The sequence below is a fragment of the Liolophura sinensis genome, chromosome 6 (assembly GCF_032854445.1).
Source record: "Liolophura sinensis isolate JHLJ2023 chromosome 6, CUHK_Ljap_v2, whole genome shotgun sequence".
Classification (NCBI taxonomy): Eukaryota; Metazoa; Mollusca; class Polyplacophora; order Chitonida; family Chitonidae; genus Liolophura; species Liolophura sinensis.
The window spans coordinates 57,871,006-57,893,097 of NC_088300.1; the positions used below are offsets into that span (position 1 = coordinate 57,871,006).

The window sequence follows — 22,092 nt, forward strand, 5'->3', positions numbered from 1 at the left end:
TGAAAACAGTGCCACCATTTATTGATATGCAGTGGAACAAGTACAGTAGGTATTTTCTCTCAAATGCACAGTCGGACATACCAGAGAATTACCTGAGCTTGATATCAGGTGATAATACCGCATATCACCTTTCAAGTGTTAAGGGAATTTTTTGTTATGGTTGTCTGGAGGCCTTATAAAAGAGTTTGGTTTAGCAAAGCACAGGTAGCGTAACATATATTTCGTTGCCACAGCAGCCAGTACTGTTGATATTACACCGTTAAGGTACACTTTGTGAAAGGGGTTCCAGGAAGTGTATTATGTGTCACTGATACTAGGTCATTTTCATGAAAGTTTTCATTACATGGCTTTTCATGTTTCACGTTAATTTGATACCTTGACGGAATTTACTCGTACATAACCCATTCAGCAAGCAAGGCTTTCTGCATGAACACCCCTGTCCATTTGCTGTTGTTCCCCACCACAAATGTATGCAGTTCTCTGGCATTCTTTGATTGGGAACTCAACCTGCGGAATGTTGTGGGTTTCAAATAAATAAGTATTCTACTATTGGCAAGCATGGAAATGCTCTTCATGTGTCCCTCTTTCTGTCTTTCTGGTTGTCCTTGCCAGCCAGATGTCTTGAATAGTTTTCAACACACCAAATTCATAAGCAGTTTCTTGAGGTCATTTGCAGACTGAGATTGATTTTGTCAGTTTTTGGTACTTAGTCTATTATGGTGGCAGTTGGCCATCTTGGATTTCCTGGCCATCACATCATTATCTCTCAGAAATTTGCACACTCTGATAGTGCCAATTTGTCTCAATAGCACGGACCTGGTTGGCTTTTGAGCTTGATCATGTAGAGAATGACAAATTGCTCTGTTCATTAACTTTATACCAGGAATGCATGGCAAGGTGGACCCTCAGGCAAGTATATTCTGCGAAGTGGGGCAAGTGAGTACCACTTATTGGGTGGAATAAAAAAAAAAATGACCATTTTCATTGACAGAGCTGTTGGCTACATGTACTGTATATGACAATTGGCCGTTCAGCAGTGGATAGTTAACCACAGCCACAGACTCTCTGACCAATTCCACAAGATAATTTTTAGGTTTTTCTCTGGGCTATTTCTCAAAGTTTTCTCCACACTGTCACACTCACACAGATGGGTACAATGCTATGACTGACTCACAGGAGTTTATCTCCGGATTAACAAAACAAAAATTCTTCTTATACATACTTTTCCACAAACAATCCACTTTTACAGGATGCTGTTGTTGGCTGTTGACTTAATCGTTTCTGTTTTATTCACTTTTCCTCCTTCCTGCCGGGTATTGGGAACAGCACAAGTGATACCCCACCAACTAAACAGTCAGAAAACTGACTCAGCATTTTTTGATTTCCCAACTGCATCATTTCATCTCCATTAAATCTCAACACTGTTGCACAGTAATGCTCAGGTATCATTATTCAGGTTTATTTAAGTTAGGTGTGATATTCTCAGCTATCTGGTTTTATCTTGAAATGAATTAATCATAATGCCATTGCCTCCCCAGCTCAACCAAATTCAGTGTGCCTAGCATTTTATTGTTCTACATGTGAAAGTCCACTAGGGTCTAATCTTATCTCTAAAGGGTAGTGGAGTGTCAATCTGGCCAAGGACATCCAATGACTATGGTGTGATTTTGCCACACTAAAGCATTCTCGATGTTTGATACATCATGGGTAATTGAAAGCTGTAGATTCAGTACAAGAAAAATGTCCATCAGTTATCAGCTGCATGGACCGCAAGAAAAACAAACTTTGTATCTGCTTTGGGCAGCACAGGTTTATGACAAAGGCCAGCACTACAAACTTTTCCCCAGGTGTTTGTGAAATGAAAGAAATGGGGGCTAATATATTATTTTTACTGTATGCAAAAGCCGCTTTCAGGTAATCGGACGCTGAAAAGAGCTGGAGTGGGAGCTGTTAAATCACAATACATGTATGTGCATGTACATCTCTGTACTGTATATGGTAATGCAGTCATTTATACAGAGGATATTGCACAGTGACCGTTGAATATGATAAATATTTTTAGAGTGAGACGTGAAAATGATAACCCACGAGATGCGAAGTGTTGAGGTGGTTGTCATTTCCACCTTTCACGAGAAAAATATTTATCATATTCAACCTTCACTATGCAATATTCTATTTAGTATTTATATTTTGACAATATCACGATTTTGTGTATTTGAACAAGTTTAAGCAATATTTTTAGTTGTAGGCCGTTGCAGACTTGTGTATATAGTGTGACGTCGCACATGATGTCTTGTATGATGTCATGACTTCATACGTGATGTGAGAAATGACTGAACTTGTATTATGATGTCATTCTGCTAAGCTCGGATGAGAACGTCATGAAAGAAAATGTTTCTTTGTAACGTCATGGCGTTGTGGTGTTTACTAGCAAAAGTGATATCTAACTCTAACCATTGAAGGAAATCCTGACATTTCAACTTTATATAAATAATAAATATCTGTATGTAATGCTTTGGATGCTGTAATTTATATTACAGTTCACATGCATACATCTGTGTGGCAAAAGTGGTGTATCCCATTTTCACATAGAGGGCCTCTTTTGAAAAGGAGAGTTTAATCAATTTGTTATCGGTTAAGTGAGCAGTTTCACGATTTGTTTGAACAAAATACTGAAGAAGAGTCTGGGCACAGAATACTGTCACTGAGGCTAGGGTGCCTACTAATACATTGTGTCTTGATATTGCACTTATGTGAGATGGCACCTTACATGTAAGTACACGTACGATGGTTACATTTCGTGGACCTCATTGGTTCAAGCAGATACTATAGATACATGACTGAAATGGTGGGGTGTAAAACTTAACACTAATGAAAAATATAGGAAAAGTCAGTTTGGTACATGTACATGTAGTCATTATTTTGCTGAGTCATCTGTACTGTATCATGCACTATAATTGATCTTAGCCCAAGATCAGATACATGACTGAAATGGTGGGGTGTAAAACTTAACACTAATCAAAAATATAGGAAAAGTCAGTTTGGTACATGTACATGTAGTCATTATTTTGCTGAGTCATCTGTACTGTATCATGCACTATAATTGATCTTAGCCCAAGATCAGATACATGACTGAAATGGTGGGGTGTAAAACTTAACACTAATCAAAAATATAGGAAAATCAGTTTGGTACATGTACATGTAGTCATTATTTTGCTGAGTCTTCTGTACTGTATCATGCACTATAATTGATCTTAGCCCAAGATCAGATACATGACTGAAATGGTGGGGTGTAAAACTTTACACTAATCAAAAAAATGTAGAAAAAGTCAGCTTGGTACATGTACATGTAGTCATTATTTTGCTGAGTCATCTGTACTGTATCATGCACCATAATTGATCTTAGCCCAAGATCAGATACATGACTGAAATGGTGGGGTGTAAAACTTAACACTAATCAAAAATATAGGAAAAGTCAGTTTGGTACATGTGCATGTAGTCATTATTTTGCTGAGTCATCTCTACTATATCATGCACCATAATTGATCTTGTTGGTTTCAAAGTGATGTATCCAGGTAATCCATCGCTGTGGTTTGTAAAATGCAGCCTGCTTCTCTCCATATGTATGTGGAGTGTTAGAAGAAATTTATACATAATTCATCTCGTTTGTATCAGCCAAATTATTCACATGTATTGAATGAGTACTGCCAACATTTGACATTGTGCAGAAGAGTTACACTGCCATCCTGAAGTTGCTAGTGGCTGATGGCCGGGTCTAAGGAATTAGCGAGTAGCTTCTGCAGTGTTGCATGTGCTGTGGTAATGGTTAGGACAGGTGTGTTGGTGGGCTCTATTGATTTCCCTTTTCAACTGACAATGTTATTTTTATTGGTATGCTCTGGTTAATACTCGTCAGGGTTTTAGTGGAGACCTTAATAAAAATAGCTCCTGACAGGTCAGTAGGACGAACACCAGCCCAACTGTCAACATTGTAGGTGGGACGGATTTCTGGTGATCAATATTAAAGCTGAAGAAAGGGGAATGAATGATGACTAAAATTGATTCAGCTTGATCCAGCAAATACATGAATTCTTCAGCAGAGCGTGTGTTGTGGCTGGCTGACGACTAGCTGGAGGTGGGTGTAGAACAGGGACGCCTGAACATGTGTGGGTGTGCAAGTACATGTTTATGTATAGAATTAAAATTATGTGGGGCTATTAATACGAAAATCTGACTTTCCTATACCAAGGCTGTTTGCAGGGCAATCAGGTTTATTGTTTATTTTGAAAGGATTTAACCTGATTAGATGTGTGATTTCATGTGCTGTATGTTGACTGTTGGCACCTATTGCAGAAGCTTGCAGTAGTGTGAGGGCTGGAGTAAATTTGATTTGTTCACAAAAACTGATGGATGTAGTACTGTGTACACAAGAGCGGGGCTCTGTGAGACACTGTGTGTGCCCTACATCAGCGTGTTTGCAGTGGCGAGTCACGAATGTTATTATGAGAATAGAAGGCAGCAAGAAGGGTATATGTGCACTTTTGTTCAGGAGACAGTACCTTTACTCAAGTTGCCTTAGCATATCTAAGGATTATGGAAATGTCTGAGTTAGTACATGGATGTGACATGATCCAGTTTTCAGAATGTTTTATTTTTTAACAAAGCTTGCATTGCTCCATTTGCCAGTGTCATGACGTCAAACAGTTCATTGATCATCATGCTTTTGTTGTATATTTCTGGAATGTTCAGCTGTTGAAAAACTTGATACTGTTTAAAACATGTGACAATTCAAGCTTCATTTGTACATGTGCATCACAGATATTCTTTATATATGAGCTTATTTGAGGTTAAAGCTTTGAAAGTTTAAGAAAAAAAATGAACCGAAAAGTTCAAACATGTTGAACAATTACAGTACATAATAAAATAATCATGATAGCACGATGTTTTCTCTTGGATCTTATTACGTGAATAGCATGCCCAAGATGTACTTTGTTGGCTCATGCCTGGTTGATGTTCTGAGATAAGTATATGTACTTATTTTCTTCCGTGGAAAAAAAAAACCCTCAAAAGAGGTCTTTTACACACGACCTGTTTATTCCAGCTTGAACATTGTGGAGGTAGTGTGTGAAGTAGCAGTCTTTCTCCAGTGCCTGATAAACACTCCCATCTGGTTAGTGATGTGTAGTGCTGTTACATAGTGTTACATTTATTGATAGCACATGTATTTAAGCTCCTGCAATCTTCCACAAGCACGTATCCTTGGAATCTGATTACCTTTGAAGTTGACCTCATGGGCAACCAGCCATTTTTTTTCCTACCACTAATGGGTCTATCCTATCAGTAGTGATCTAGATGGTACTTTTCAGCCTGTGTTTGCTACCTACTGATATTGCAAAGCTTGATATGGGCTTCACCTAGGTGGAGGGTCATCTCTAGGATTCTGTTGCTATCCAGTTTATCCGATTGCTAAGTGATACTGCCGGATTTGCACCTGTCACCTGTGTTGGGCAGGCTGTATGCAGTAACAGTGTGATGTTCCTGGCTCCTGTTGGTTAAACTGCACCTCCTGGTGCCTGCATATTGGACCAAGTGTGCGGGCAACCAAAAGCACGGGCTAATTGAAGCAGGGTCACAGGACTTAATTGACCTCAGCGATATATTATCACTATTACGGCTCCCAGGTGGCCCTAATTGAGTGTACAGTGGGTTGAAATGTCACTTGGTGGCCGTTTTAGTCTGGATTTCATCAGATGATGGCACACTTGAGATATTGTTTGCAAGTGTTCGGAGTATGACATATAGGGTCTACTTCAGTATCATTACAGGGATCACTTTGTATTTGTGGTGCGTATAATTGAGCAAGGTAAAAAAAAACCCCAGTCAAATGAGCAATCAAATTAGGAGGTAATTCCCCTGGGGCATTATTATGTAGATGTACGTAAGTGTCAGGGTTATGCAGGAGTCCGCAGGATTGACGGAGATCTCCCAGACTTACACACACAATGTAAAGCAGCCTTCAGCTTTCTGTTGTGTTGAGACATGGATTAAGACTCCTTTATTTGACCATCAACAGACGGGTTGATGGTCATACATGTATATAGTACATTTCCATCAACAGTCATGCGTTCATTGGTATTAACAGGCATGTACATTGCTAAAAAAAAAAAAAAAACCTCCACCCCACGTGCACACCACAACTACAGGCATGTGTAAATTGCCATCAACATGCATGTGTACATTCCCATCAACATGCATGTGTACATTCTTATCAACAAGCATGTGTACATTCCTATCAGCAAGCATGTGTACATTTCCATCAACAAGCATGCGTATCTTCCCATCAACAAGCATGTGTACATTCCCATCAACATACTTTATACATTCTTATCAACAAGCATGTGTACATTCCTATCAGCAAGCATGTGTACATTTCCATCAACAAGCATGCGTATCTTCCCATCAACAAGCATGTGTACATTCCCATCAACATGCTTTATACATTCCTATCAACATGCTTGTGTACATTCCCATCAAACAGCATGTGTACATTCCCATCAACTTGCTTGTCTACATTCTCGTCAACATGCTTGTGCGCCAACATGCTTGTGTACATTTCCATCAACATGCATGTGTACATTCCCATCAACATGCATGTGTACATTCCCACCAACAAGCATGTGTAAATTCCCATGAACATGCTTGTTAACATTCCTATGAACATGCTTGTATATATGCCCATGAACATGCTAGTGTACATTCCCTTCAACAAATGTGTACATTCCCATCAACATGCTTGTGTACAACATGCTTTTGTATATTCCCATCAGCATGCTTGTCTACAACATGCTTGTGTACATTCCCATCAACATGCTTGTCTACAACATGCTTGTGTACATTCCCATCAACATGCATGTGTTCATTGCCATCAACATGCTTGTGTTCATTCCCATCAACAAATATGTGTACATTCTCATTAACATGCATTTGTACATTTCATCAAGCATGTGTACATTGTCATAACATGCTTTTGTACATTCCCATGAACATCCTTGTGTGCATTCCCATCAACATGCTTGTGTACACTCTTATCAGCAAATATGTGTGCATTCCCATCAACATGCTTGTGTACATTCCTATCATCAGACATGTTTATATGCCCATGAACAGACTTAATTGTTATCCTGATTGATCAAGATATCCAAAATACATGTATTTCCTATGTTCATGGTTATTTATATATTTTTATAAATTATAAAATACTATGTCTACAGATGTATGTACACTTGAGTAGTCTATTGTTGTGGGCTTGGAAAGCAGATAGTAATATTGTCATATTGAGGGTTTAATCTGGCTTCAGAAGGGCAGGCGAAGGGCACCTCATTGTTGAATATTTCGATTCTCGTACATTTTTAAGGACCTCCATTCCTACGGTTGACCTCCACCCCACGTTCACACCACAACACATACCTAGCCCGAAAATTCAGTTTAAGGATGGCTTTTATTTACTGATATGTGGAGAACTCTGCCATCCCGGATGCCATGTGCCTCTGATCATCACATTGTATCATAGCTGCCCCAGGCCATCATTAAAAAGTTGTTTGTTGTGGGTAACAAACCCTGTTTTTTGAAGTCAGGTCAGCCGGTGTTTTTTTTTTTTTTTGAAAGTAATTCCCAGCCTGCATAATTTGAATGCTAATCGAACCAAGTTCTTTCACACTAAAGTCAAATATTCCTTCTTGATTTTGGATCCAACATTGAATTTGGGTAAATTTATGAACTTTATACCTAAACAACAAGTTGAAAAGGCATCCATTGCTTTCGCCACTGTGGAGAAGGGATGCCAATTTGCTTTTGCCACAGAGAAATTATTATTTTTTATTTTTTTGACGCAAAGGGCACTTCGAGGGAATGGCTGCGTCCGATAATTGGACGCTGAGTAGGGCTGGATTAGGCCCTGATATTAGCATTTGAATACAGGTTAAAATTGAAAGCATTTGGACAAATCTGCAACAAAGGTGAAATGGACTCAGGGTCAATGAAACGAATAAATAACGAAAATTAAAATTGACTCGCTTTAGAGTAAACTTGGCTTTTGCCGTCAGCCTGCTTTAGGCCTAACTTGGCTATCATTAAGTGCATGACACCCATCCATACTGTCTTCCATAGAAAACATAGTTTTTCTGTCTAAATTAAACTGAGCATGTACATGTGATCACCATCGTCAGGAAGGAACCAAAACAGTTGAGTTTACAATTCCTCATAAACATTACACAAAATCTTGAAAGCGCAAGTTTACCAGATATAGTTACGTTTACACCACGTTCATATTGCTGCTGTCCACTAGATGGTGCTGCGCTTGTTCTGATTGTGAATAGTGTCCTAGGGCAATTCTTTTAATTAGATGGAACGAAGACATGTCCCAGGCTGTAACGTAAGTTAGATTGAACTGTTTTATTTTTCCCTAGGACAATATTCATGAGTGGCATCAATTTAGAGTCTAGTCAGTAACCAGTCTAGTTGAAGAACTCGCGCTCTTCGCTGTCTTCAGTTTAGCAAGGCGAGTGCATACAGCCATTGGCTCACTGACTTGCCTGAAATGACTGCTGAAACTTACATGTGACCAAAATTTTTCTCTATGCATTGGCGATAAATTTATGAAGTATTAGGTAATTATAGAAGAAATTAACCTCTGCTTTTGTTTACTTACCTGACTACGTGAAGTGGCTTTTAGTATACCCATTCATTTGTCACATTAGATGTGAATATTTAGAGCCAAATAGTGATGTTTAGATTCTACGTGTCATATGATAAACGTCTGTGTTCATCATAAGGTGGTTTTGCTTCAGAAACTACATGAAATTTGATCAAGGAAAGAAACGACAGCAGAAAATCTGCAATAGCTGTGAATGTAAAATACATGCTGTAGATTGGCTGATCACATCAACTAAAGGCTGGATTTTTAACCTTGCATTTCGAGTAAATGTATCAAGACTGTGGTCATCCTCACATTTCCCCAACTATATTCAGTTCTGAAAAAAACTGTACAGCTTTGTCCATTTTCATGATATGGCTGTGTTGAAAAAACTTACTCTTTGTGAATCTTAAGAAAAGAAGATAGCTGTGTTTAGTAGTTGTGTATTATTGATGATCTATGCTCATCAAATCTGATTCCTGAGAGACCTGACAGAAAAGACAGCCATGAGATTAATGCTGTAGCCGTGGCTCTGAAAGTGTCATGTCTTGAGTGAAATGGACTTATTGGACTTCTTTCCACGTCATGGTTGAAGAGAAAGGTCCTTAAGCTGTGTTTTCCTGAAGCATGTATGAATAATATACATGTAGTCAACCAAATGAAGGTACATGAATGCATGTAACATGTCCAGATGTTCTTAGACAGGAAGTGGCAATTCTCACATGATTCTCTGGACAAAGAAACCTAAATATTTAATTTCACTCAACTCTGAAACCTTGCCACTGATGCATTATGTTGATGGTTCCTGCCTTGGGAGACTACTTACATCTAGCATTCTGTCTTCAATAGATGAGTTACATGTACTTGGCTGTTGGTAAACACTTTGTTTTCTTGGTTTTTTGGCTGCGACAAGTAGCTCCAAGTCACTCAGTCTTGTTTGTCGACTTTTGACATTCTGTATGTATTTTTTAACAAGCGCCATTCACTTTACAAATGGCCTGAGTGCAAGACAATATTTAATCTTGTGTGGCAGAATGTCACACTATCTTTTCAATAGTCTTTTGTTGTTGGCCAATTTTAAAAGGACAGAAATGCAACTATTCATAGAATTGGATGTGCTAATTAAGGTGTCTGACAGATACATGTTCATGTATTTGTGTGGGAAAAGAAGAATGTTGAAAGGGCTGGGGATGGGGGGGGGGGGGTGGGGTCATGACGAGCAGGGTGTTGAATTGGGTGGAGTAGAAACCTAGCAAATTTACAGTTTACATGTATGTCTTCTTGCTGGTGAAAATGCCTCAATGTGTTGATGTAAGGAGGCACGATTCCAGAGTCGGGTGCCATGTTTATGCAGAATGCATTATAGTATGCGGGTGATCCGTGACAGTGGGTGGGGTGCAGGCCAAGGGGCAACCCTAAAAGGGCACTCACTGGCAAGGTTAACGGGACGGTGTGATATGACATGTTGCAGTTACATCACTTTTTGTCAGTAGAATCAGACCCTTCACTCAGTCAGTAACATATTCTAAACACGACCACAGTGTTTAGGATCTTGTCTTGACATTCATAACTGCCTTGCTGCAACTAAAGTTTAGAAGGTTGAGTGTGATGTGGGGGTAAGCTCCAAGGTTGTGAACCGGCGAAGAATTCTGACATACCATCCAGGTGAACCAAGAATTGTATTTCTTTATGTAGAATAATGATAATGGTTTATTTTAATGTTGATTACTGAAAAACTGAGAATGTAGCTCGTTGTCAGGAAAGTGTTTTCAGTGAATTATGTTGCATATATGCTTTGCAGATTGACAGCTGTTCATGGTTACTTCTTGTTCAGTGCAGTCATCACAAGCCTCCATGCAGCTACTTTCAGTAAATTCATTGATATCACTCATAGACAATGCATTTCATTTACTGTGTGGCAATGCGCCTTCTGAAATTCTGTCAGGCCAATACATGGATATTAAAATACATGAAGCTATCAAATATTTTTACCTATCGTTATTTGTATTTCTAGCTGGACGTCTACATGTACAAGATTGCCTAAAGCTGGAGCTATTAATCTAATAAATGGCAGACTAGAGTACAAGACTTGTTATAAACAGTGTCTGTATAAATGTATGGATTTGGAGATCATTCCATAAGCTTAGTACAGAACATTTTCTCTGAAATAAGAAGCTTTGCGGTATTGGTGGGAGATACCTGCCCAGGCCTAACCTTTGATATTACTTCTGTAATGTATCGTAACTCCAGGTATGACAATAGAATAGAATCACTGGATGAGAAATATTGACATCATTAATCTCTCAAACACAATCCATTTACTCTTTGTGCTATTATCATTACAGCACTAAGTTGTCATTGACATATAAGGTTACTACATGTACTTTGTTTAGCTGCTTATATATGTGGATGTGCACAGACTTGGCAGGTAGTAAAATCGCCAACAGTTTACATGTAGTCATTGTCATGTGGCGAGGGGAAATAATTTCTAACCTTTCTTCAGTAATGCGTAACACATTACATTACTAAAATGTTAAATATGGTTCGATTTACACCTACTCCCCTTGTATGGCTTGAGAGGGATATTTTGTATATATGATTTCTCATGTTGACGGTTGACTTTCGCACATATGTTCGAACACCCGTCTGTTCTCCAACTGTTCAGCATCTCTTGTAATACCATGTCAGTGAGAACCAGCTTAGTTTGAGGCACACCCTGTACATGTATATTCTGCACACTGGTAGTGATTTCTGAAGGGGTAAATCTCCTCTAGATTGCTTATGTTTATTCATGAGCTGACCTGATGAGCCAGGGGTAGATGGTTGACATGTCTGGAGAGTTGCATGCTGGGTAATACAATTGGTGAATTCGGCTGGGGTGGGAGGAATTAGCGTCTAATTAGTATGGGATGACTGAGGCGCTGTACCATGGGACTTGGGCGTGAAGATTGTCCATCAAGAATCTTGGGGCCTGTCCAAATGGCAGAGGTCATCTGCAAGCATTGGCTTGTTGAAGGAATGCTTCCTAAGACATGCAATCTATGGTAGAGTGTCGGACCACTATTGATTGCCTATCTATCACTCCCTCCCCATCTCTAGCCGTTATTGGAATGAAACGTCAGACAAAAAGGAGTCCAAAAGCTTGCCCTCAGAATCCTCAGAGGATAGGCTAATACTGTTGGCTGCATCCAGCGCATGAATCACAACGTACTGGCTTCAAAACAAGCGTCCATCGAAAAACCTCTAGGAAGATATTGTCTGTATAATATCAGTGTGTTTTAATGTATACATTATACATCAATGTGTTTATACATGTACATTTGGATTTTCCAGACATTCTGCCTCACAATTTTGCCTTGTAATGTGTAAGTGGTTCATGTTACTCAGGAAGGAATATTTCATATTTGTCCTGTTGGTTAGAAGCATGCATCACAACTCTATTGGTCTTACATTTTTGAATTAAATATCTTCAGTGAATGTGTAATATTATACATGGCCTTTTTCTGGCGGTCTCAATGGAGGCTTGTTTTTTGTAGGGTTGTCGTTCAATCTCTGGAAGCTTCAATCGTCAGAAAAAGACTTGCACTAAGACACAGCCAAGATACCATCAGTACTTGGAGTCCTTTCTGCTTTTACATGAGCTCATACTATATGTATACCTCAAAACTCCTTTGGTATAGGATTTTATTTGTACACATGAACTCTGAAGTCCCTTTTCATGACCTGTTTTGATAATGAAAAGGAAAATGAAAAGATGTTCTTCCGCATTGGCCATTCAGTGCAACTCACTGTCCAAAAAGAAATGAAATTTTCTTTTAATTGTAGCGCTACATATATTTCCGCCTCTTCTGGAATTTCTTTCAGTTTGTGGATTTAGTAGGATTTATTATAGGAGTTAGGTTTTAATCAGAGGGATGCACAGCTTTTCTAATCCAGGGGAAGCTCAGCATGCTTCCTAATAACTACAGAGCTTAGTTATGTATTGGCCATGGTGTGATTAAAAAAGGAACCAGTGATCCTCGAGATGTTTTGTGAAATTGGAGCCTCAGAAATTTAGATGTTGTGGAAACACAAACAGTGCTAGAACTTGAAAAATGAGAAAGTGTAGGCTGCAGCAGAAGTTCATCTGTGAATGTGGGTGAATGGGCTTCATTGGTGATGACAACTATACCTTGAATATGGTTGCTGTCAAATTCAGTTCTCCCTGGCTTGGCTTTGACTTAAGCACTGGTCATTTACTTGGTACGTGGCATTGCCTGTGCTCTGTGTATTCTTTTGCCTTTGAATGCAATAATCTGAATCAGTGTACATTCAATGAGAAAAATAATTGACTACAAATGTATGCAGAATATTTTGAAATGTTTTAATGGGAATGTCATATTAATTCAGACATAATTTTAATTTTTTTTCATACATGTATTTGTGAAATTTACAACTTGGAAAAACAAAACAAAAAAGAAAGGGATCTATTTTGTCAGGTGAAGCCCTACTCTGTGCCAGAGTGGAAAAGTAATACTGTTACTTACATCAGTGTCAGTGTCTGCGTCTTTCAGACCTGTATTCTGATTAAAATTACCTTGGCAGAGATGGCAAAAACCAGAATAAAATCTAAATCACTGAGATACCAATATTTTAAAATCTTGCTAAATCTGTGGCAAGGGCATGATGTTTCGGGTCAGTGTAACTCGTCGGTAACCTAAATAATCGATAAGAAAAAAAAGGCTAATGATGGCATGCTAGAATTATCTGGGTGGGGTAAAGATGTTGGAGGTCACAGACCATGATATAGATATCATGGTTCAACATGGGAGTTTCACAGTTACGTGATTGGAAGATTAACACAGTGTGAAGGGCGTTCAGAGGCAATAGGGAGTGTATTTAAGCGTTTGGATAAGCATTAGCAATATGGCAGCTCCGTATCAATTGGTATTTACACATAAAGATAAGATCTATGCAAGTCGATAGTGACCCATCGATGCCGAAGTTATTGGCTGAGTGTTTTGGTGGGAAATTCCCATAAGCTGTACTGCAGTGCCTTGACAACGTGCTCTGCTCAAGTGGTAATCGATTGACGCTGCAACATTATACCTCTGGTCGTTTAAGTACCTGTTCTAATTAGCTATGCGCTCTTTGCCCATTTAGAAAAATGAGATCTAAACTGCTGTGCCATGTGAACCGGTATGTGGGTTGATAGGAAACTCAGATTTACCCAGTAACCAAAATAATCAAACCTTTGCAGCCCTTTTGAGAATTTGTAGCTGAGATAAGCTTGACGAGTGTGAAGTATTTCTAAGTAGAGTTTTATTACTTTGGGTATCTTTTCTGACTAACCATGTCTCAAATAGTTACACATGATGGTTGCGTAATGTTTTCTCCATGTGGTTGAAGATGAGGCTTTCTTGGGATTGTAATATCTCTATTAAGGACAACACTAGGCCTGTTGTTCACACAAATGTATGCTGAGTGTGTTTATTTTAACAATTAGGATTCATTCATCCATTCATCAGGTTGCATGTACTGTTAAGTGTTCATCTACATCTGGTTGTGAATACAAACACAAACTTTATCAGTGTATGTGATAAAATTGCAAGTTACATGTGACAAGCGAATCCTAAAGGGAATCCAATGGATTATGAATTACACATTGTTCGGGGCCTCCGTGGCCAAGAGGAATAGCATCTTAGCATGGCGCAATGACCCAGGAGTCTCTCACCATTGCTGTCGCTGTGAGTTCATGTCCAGCTCATGCTGTCTTCCTCTCCAGCCCTATGTGGGAAGGTCTGCAGCATGGTCATGGGTTTCTCCCAGACTCAGCCTGGTTTTCTCCCACCATCATGTTGGGCGCAGTTGTATAAGTGAAATATTCTTGAGCACCAATGAAATATATAAGTAAATAAATTACTCATCGTTCACCATGCACATGTATGGTATATTATTTCTATCATTCAACCTTGTAGTTGTGACCTGAGCTTGGAATCAATGATGGAGTGGCTGGAATTGAGTTTCATCTCTCTATGTAATCCACCTCATGGCTGTTGTTGGCCGTCTTGGATTCCCTGGTTCCATATTGTTATTCTTTATTAAAGACGGGACATATTGAGAGTGACAATTTGTCTCCTAAGACTATGACAAGGGACCTGTCAGCTTCGGAGCTTAGTTGGTTTATGGTATGTGCTAACGTGTAGGAGAAAAATAAGGTTCTCAATCTTCTCTTTAAGGTGTAAAAATGGCTTCATCAGACCTCATAAATAAGATGGAGAGTTAGTAAGATTATCCAGAGGTGAAGTTGTGAATGCTGTCAAAACCATTATTAGTGAGAGAGAAGCGGAGAGAGGGTAGGGGGGCATCTAAGCAAGTATGCCACAAAAATTTAAAATAAAACTGTGTTCCACTTTAAATTCTCTTCTGCATATTTACTCAGTGTTTAATATATATAATACTGTTTCTTTTTTGACAGTTACCTGTCAATTTTGAAGAAATTCAAAATAAATTTTGAAGAAATTCTGATACAGTGGATTCAGGTTTGTCAAAAATATGGAAAAGTATTGAGCTAGAATTTAATGATGAAACTCTATCTGTGAAACTTATTAGCAATTAAACAAGGGAGCGAACCATTGTGTAAGTGATTAGAGGCAATTACCTTTGAATTACTGGAACAGATGAGGTGTGGGTTCAAACCTGACCTTGGACGGAGAATTTCTAGATTCCCCAGCTCTGATGGATTGTGTGGCCATGATGATAAGTAGCAGCCAACAGTGCTCTTGTGGTCGATTGCGCAGCCTGACGTCCATTAAATACCACCTTTCTGCCAACAATGTGGCGTGCATATCTATACATCAGATAATCTTTGCTAAAGTTAGCAGTTTAGATCAGTGACTATATCTGGCCTCTTTCGTATATGCGAAATATTCTTGTGTGACATTAAGCAACTATAATATAAATAAACATTTATACAATCCCAATGTGAAAATTGTGTCTTTTATATCAGAAGTATTTATTTCATAGCACTATCAAGTTGTTACATACAATCTGAGGTAATAAGTACTTTAGAGATTACACTGTATGTTGCACCATATTACCAGTGTTGTATAATGATGATGCTATGTTGTATAACCAGCATTTTGATTTGAGAATTTGTGATAGTGGTGCAATGCTGCATTGTCAGGATTTTTATCAGACCTTTATGTAATAATATACTTTATTACCAGAATTTGCTTTAAGGCATTGTACATAATAACTATGCTGAACTGTATTTCTAGGACTTTGATAAAGTACGCGTGTGATATCAATGCTGCTATATCCAGAAGTTTGATCATGAAACATGTATTGTGATAATACTGCCGTGCCATACATTTATGACCATCTCTGATCAGGGCATTGTGTGATGATCACATGTATAGATGTTCTATATATGACCTGCATTGTGTTTGATGATAACTCTGATGTAATGTGTATCAGCAGTTCGATGAGAATTATGTTAAGTGATAATTGTGGCATGGTACATCACGTATATGACCAGCTATTTGGTGAAGGCATGTGGTGATGTTACTGTGTTGTATAATCATCAGTGTGATCAGAACATATGATCATGCTGTTCTGTGTATATTGGCCTGTGCAGCATGTAGACGATGATTACCAGATCACCACAGTTGTTTGACAGCTCCCTCTCCTGGTGGCCTCCCATGTCCCGGGATGCCGTACGGCCCACCCAGATGTCCCAGGGTTTTGAGAGGGTTTGATATATGTTGCACGCAGCCTATAATGGCCAATTCATTGTTATACCTGAGATTTTATTGTATACACAAGCACCAAAAGTCTGCAAAACAAAAGCTTTCTTTTGACTCCTTTGATTTCTGTATTTTATTTGACTTTTGACTTTGCCTGCAACAATGTCTTCAAAATAAAAGGCTGGGTCATTGGTTCAAACTGAACTTTTTGTATTATTTGTATTATTATCAGTGGATGGACTTTTTACATCTTTCTCTATATCAGAAGTAAGTGCACATGGCTAAATGCTATGTGGAGTAACTTGAACAGCTTGTCCATGCATGTAGATGCTATATAACGTTGCACTGCCTGTTTTTTAAATGTAGCACCGGTTTAGGATTAAGCATCTTGCAAAGCTTGCATGCCAGTGGGCTGATGGGCCATCCATCTGAGGCCATGGCCAAAACAAACTGAAAAACTGATGGTTACAGGTTTGTGTATGATCAGAAGCAACAGGATGCTGTACAACAAAACCAACTACATGTTCTACCAGCAGCATGTTCATATACAACACATGGTGTATCTTTCTGTGTAGCTCAGCAGCTGAAGCACTGGAAGCTTTCCTATGTGTATCAGCTTTCAACACGCCAAACCCACCTGGGAACCTTTCTGAACACAGCACCAACATATTTTCACAATAATGGTTACAGGAGTTAAATATAGCCTGACAGTTGGCTTGCTTTTTCTCCCCTGATTGCCCTCTGTCTAATTGAGTGCATACTCTTTATGAGATTGTATATGCAGGTTTTAGAGTAAGTGTTGATGGACAGTTTTGTAATGGGTTCTCTATGCTGGTTTACCTCCTCTTACCTAAGGCTTTTCCACTGTTCCACCAGCCCAATTCGGATCACTGATAGTTATACACTGGCTTGAACAGAATCACTCCCTCTTTACATGCTTCTAATGTGTAAGTGTGTATACAGTAGCCTTGTATTTTACGTCCGCCTTAATATCCGTGATTTATGAGAAAACGCCACGATCATGTCTGTCTGTGGTTTTCTGAAGGGTTCAGGGGTGAATCATGGAATAGAGAAAGAAAAAGCGTGTAAAAAATGTTCTAGAAACCCTTTGATAAAAATCTTGTTGTGGTTGGTGGTGAGATATCATGACATTTTAGTCATGGCTTCAGTTATGATGAGTTACATGAGTGCAGATTGGTTTGTCGACATGTGTTTGTCCCTGTGTGCATGTACACACCAGGGTAAGAACCTGTGAAGGCCTTGTGCAGGTCATTTCATGATGGGTAAATGCTGATTGTAGTATACATTACAGTTATGTCTCGCTGAGTGGATTTGTCTCTCTGCATTTTCATTCATCAGTCGGTATGCATAAAGTTCAGATTTTCTTTGGGACATGTCTTGATTGTAGGAGTTGTGAAATATGGGTGACAACTTTGATACGTATCAGCAGTACAGTATACAGTGTCGTGTTGGTTTTTCTGTTCCTTCGTATAAGAACAAGACCTTGTCCTGATACATGAATGTTTCATGAATGATGCTGATTGGAAAATGATGGCTACATGTTGAAAAGGTGAATTGCCATGTAGTGTACTTCACTCTGTTGGTCTATGTTTTTGCACTGTACCTCCCTATAGAGTGCTGCACAAAGATCTTCTGAGACTGAAGTGGTTTACACACCTGTATATCAGTATATACATGTACTTACCTAGCGTGGAAGATTTTATATGCGTAATAGTATTTGTGTATGGTGCTAGTATTTCGTGATTAATATGCTTGGCACCTACTTACCAAAGGTTTTCTTCTTGAAAGTTGGCAGCATGGGAAACCTTTTTTTAGGGGAAAAAAAGCCTTGGTACAGTAACAAGATACTGTAGGAAGTGGATGGGGGGTGAGAGATAAATATTAGACATCTTTGTCCATAAGAAATGTTCTCTCTTACATTTTTCTTTGCTTACAATCTTGATAGCATAAATATCTGTTTGTCAAGATACCTTCTGCTTCATCAGTTATAATTTTGCACATTGACATCTATGCCTGCACCTGTTGTATAACTTTGTATTCAGAGTACACAGGCGGAATTACGACCTGCTGAGCAAAGAGGTTGTATTGTTGCAGTACATAAACGAGTCAGCTGCAGGGCAAAACACCGTCCAATTGTATCTAATAGCTGCAGGCTACAGAGGAGAGTGGATTGATGTGTTTGGCTTAATTGTTTGCTGGAGGGTTATCATCACTTAATTTAAATTGACATCATGTTGGTCATACCATGAGAGAGTGTCCATGTGGCAGACCACTATCAGTGCTGGCAACTATGCATGTATATTGGCATACATATATTAGGTCAACTATTGGGTATCTACTGCGGGCAAGCTCCGTGTATGTACACTGAAGAGCAGATTCACAAGTTTTGATCATGTATCTGCAAAACTGCTTATGGACCAGCAACGGTGTGTTATAACAAAGAGTTCAGTTGCACCTTAGATGTACATGTACAGTAACAGCTGAAGACATGAAGAGATTTAAGTGTGCATATGTTACCTACTTACGTGTAAATAGATGTATGTGGTTACTGTATAACAAGATTTCTCACAGTATACATGTATGTAAACTTTAGCTCCAGCCATGAGCTAAAGTATCTATATAGTATCTACATGTATCTGGAAGAATACACTGTGCAGGATTGTCAAGATTTTTCAGTGCTAAGCAAATCAGAAATAAAGTTCACAATTTAAAATTTAAGTTTATTCATTATTTATGATCTCTTGTATATTACTAGATGTAAGGTGATCATGGGACTTCTTCTTGTAATGATCTGCTGTCAGCAGTATTTTAGGGTGTGTTGACTGTTGCAGAACATCAACCTTATTTTGTATATATATGTACAATAATACATGGCCAATCAAATAAATAAATAAATGCATGTATACAAATGCTTCACATCTAACATTGTATCAATTATCATGTCACTAAAATCCCTCTGGAATGTGATTCCTTGTCCTTACTGCTACCCTAATTCCTAAACCTTTTATCAAAGAGCAACTTTCAGTGTGATTTAGGCAACCTTTTTGGATAAAAAATGTCACGAGTTGTTTGGCCAATTTCTTGGCATTCCAAAAAGTATAATTCCCTCAGAATATGCTTGCATTAACATTATGAGGTAGAAATTGTGTGAATAGTCTGAAGGATTGTTATATGACATTATGATACACTAGTCCTTTGGTGTTTGGTAAAGTGATATGTATGTTTTCTCTTTGTAGAGCTGACCAGTAAATACATAGTGGACCAGCAGCCAGTGGGGAGGGAATTGTTCAGACAGTATTGCCAGACCAAACCTGAATTAACCAAAGCTATTCGATTTCTTGATGATGTTGTGAGTATATTTTCTGATCTAACTGTTCATTGTCAGCATACATAGACAGTGTCAGTGTATAAACGCATATGTTCAGATAGACGTGATACATGTAATTGTATGTAGATATAATATCCTCATTGCTGAATAATACAACATAGGATTAATGGCGACTTAAATCTGCCGTTGTTAGCTGTATAAGGATTCTGGTTTTGTTGATTATCTTAGAAGTTCATGCATCATTTCACAAATTCTGAGAAAAAGGTGTTCAGTTAAGTTGTATCCTGTAACCCTGAGCAAAAGGAAGATTTCTTCTTGCTGTTGTATGCGTCTGAAATTAGGTTATTTCAGTATGCTTGGACAGGCAGAAGGTGGACAGGGTTTATACCTGTACAGCTGGTTAGGATGTGCATGGATGGTTTACATGCGTGCAATGTATTTTCTTAACGCAGCCTCATGGTTCTTCATGTAGGTTTGTGCGTCATTGTCTCATTTAAAGACAACAGAACAGGAAATGTGATAGCCTGGTTGTACAAAGAGAGCAAGCCTTGGGTGATACAGCATAGCCAATAAGTCATTTTTGCAATTATTTTTTTTTGTACTTTCAGTTATTTTGGTTTAAACTGTGATAGATTCTATCTAGACAGTTAAGTTGAGGCTTTCATTTGGACCAGTCAGGATCAACCAGAATGTTGTCCCCACTTGTATATTACTCCATTTGTGACGCAAAATGGTCTATATATTGTTCTATACATTGCACTGGGTTACAGGGCAGTCAGACTTTAGTTCGACAAGGGCAGGGCGTCATTAATCGTAGGAACAACTGAAATGGTGTATAGCACGCAGAATATAGGATGCTTGGTAGTCTGCACTGTAAAGTTTAATTCAATGATCTTGTCACTTTGCTTATATACATACATGTGGGTTACTTAATTGGCTTTCTTTAATTTATTGAGGATACCAAATTCCTCAAACTTTTTGCATGTGAAAAAACAACTTTCAGTACAATTTAGGCACATTTTTAATTTGATTTTTTTGAGACAAACTACATTCGTTAGATTGATCAATTTCAGGGCTTCACGGAAAGTATGATTTTATCAGTGTACACAGGATAATGCCTTCAGAATATTTAGTGATGTGCATATATTCCAGTATTCTAAAGGGGAAGCAGCTGCAGTTGGGTAAAGTTCCCTTGCTGTTCTGTATGCTTAAAAAATGGTGTAAACTGTTTAAATTTCTCACCATCTGACAAGTACAGGTGTTCTATTTAGTGAATGTGATATGATAACCCCTGCAATTTGATATTAACCTATATTGGCCACATTGCCCTGTTTGGAATAGGTTTGACATGAGCACAGTTTGTCCATATATAATCTATAAATAGTGAAATATTTATAATATTTACCCTAATTCCTCAACCTTTTTGCATATGAAAGTGCAATTTTCAGTGTGTGATTTATGCACCTTTGAAATCTGATTTTGAAGACAAAACTACATTGGCTGGTTTGGCCAATTTCAGGGCTTCACAAGAAGTATAATTTTATCGATCTACATAGAATAATACTTCCAGGAATATACTTGATAAGCACCTTGCAAACGTGAAAAGATTGAAGAATTTTAAGGGTGTAACAGTGGTTTTATTAAAAGACAACATTGGCAGTAATCACTGCATGAATAGTTGTGGCAGGACCATTTGTCGTGTAAGAATGGCAAACATATGCTAATAGTTATTTAAGCTCTAACCCCATCAGGATACAGCTAACTACTTGTACATGTATATGGAGGAAGATGGGTTAAATGGCTGTGGGTTGGAAGAACAAGCTATTATTAGGTTTCTGGAGTAGTAAGGTATTGGATTTGGAGTGGTGTACAGTATCTGGACTCTTGAGAAAAGGTAGATGGCTTGAAGGGACCATTGAAAGCTTTGTTGACACAAGAGGCCATGTGCTCCATCATGGGTTTTATTTAAAGACACCAGTTAGCTTCATGCTAACCCAGAGATTTTGCATGGGGTGTCTGAAGCTGAGACAGGTACATGCCTCTTGTTACAGACTGCAGACTTCATCATGCACATCCGCTGGCTATAAATGTTCATGTGTGTGAAGCATTTTAATCTCTAGAGTGATTTGATCCTTACTTTTAAGGTCATTTGTCCTTCCCTGGGTTCTGGAAAAGTCATCATTGTCTTATGTATTGTCCATCGGCTATTCAGCTGTGTGCTTATTTAGCCTGAGGTGTGGCATCCTGTGTTCTGTGGACCTGACAGCTAGTTTATCAGGCGGTCTGCTGGCTAGACAATCAGAATTGTACAGCATATATGTATT

At 38.6% G+C, this 22,092-nt stretch overlaps 1 protein-coding gene across 1 annotated transcript in view; it reads left to right on the top strand.

The window, feature by feature from the left end:
* Positions 1–22,092, top strand: part of LOC135466414 (G protein-coupled receptor kinase 5-like) — a 46,968-nt gene that overhangs the window by 2,153 nt on the left and 22,723 nt on the right. Inside the window, exon 3 of the mRNA XM_064743867.1 lies at positions 19,677–19,789. Within this exon, the coding sequence (XP_064599937.1) occupies positions 19,677–19,789 (113 nt within the window). The remainder of the gene's footprint in view (positions 1–19,676; positions 19,790–22,092) is intronic.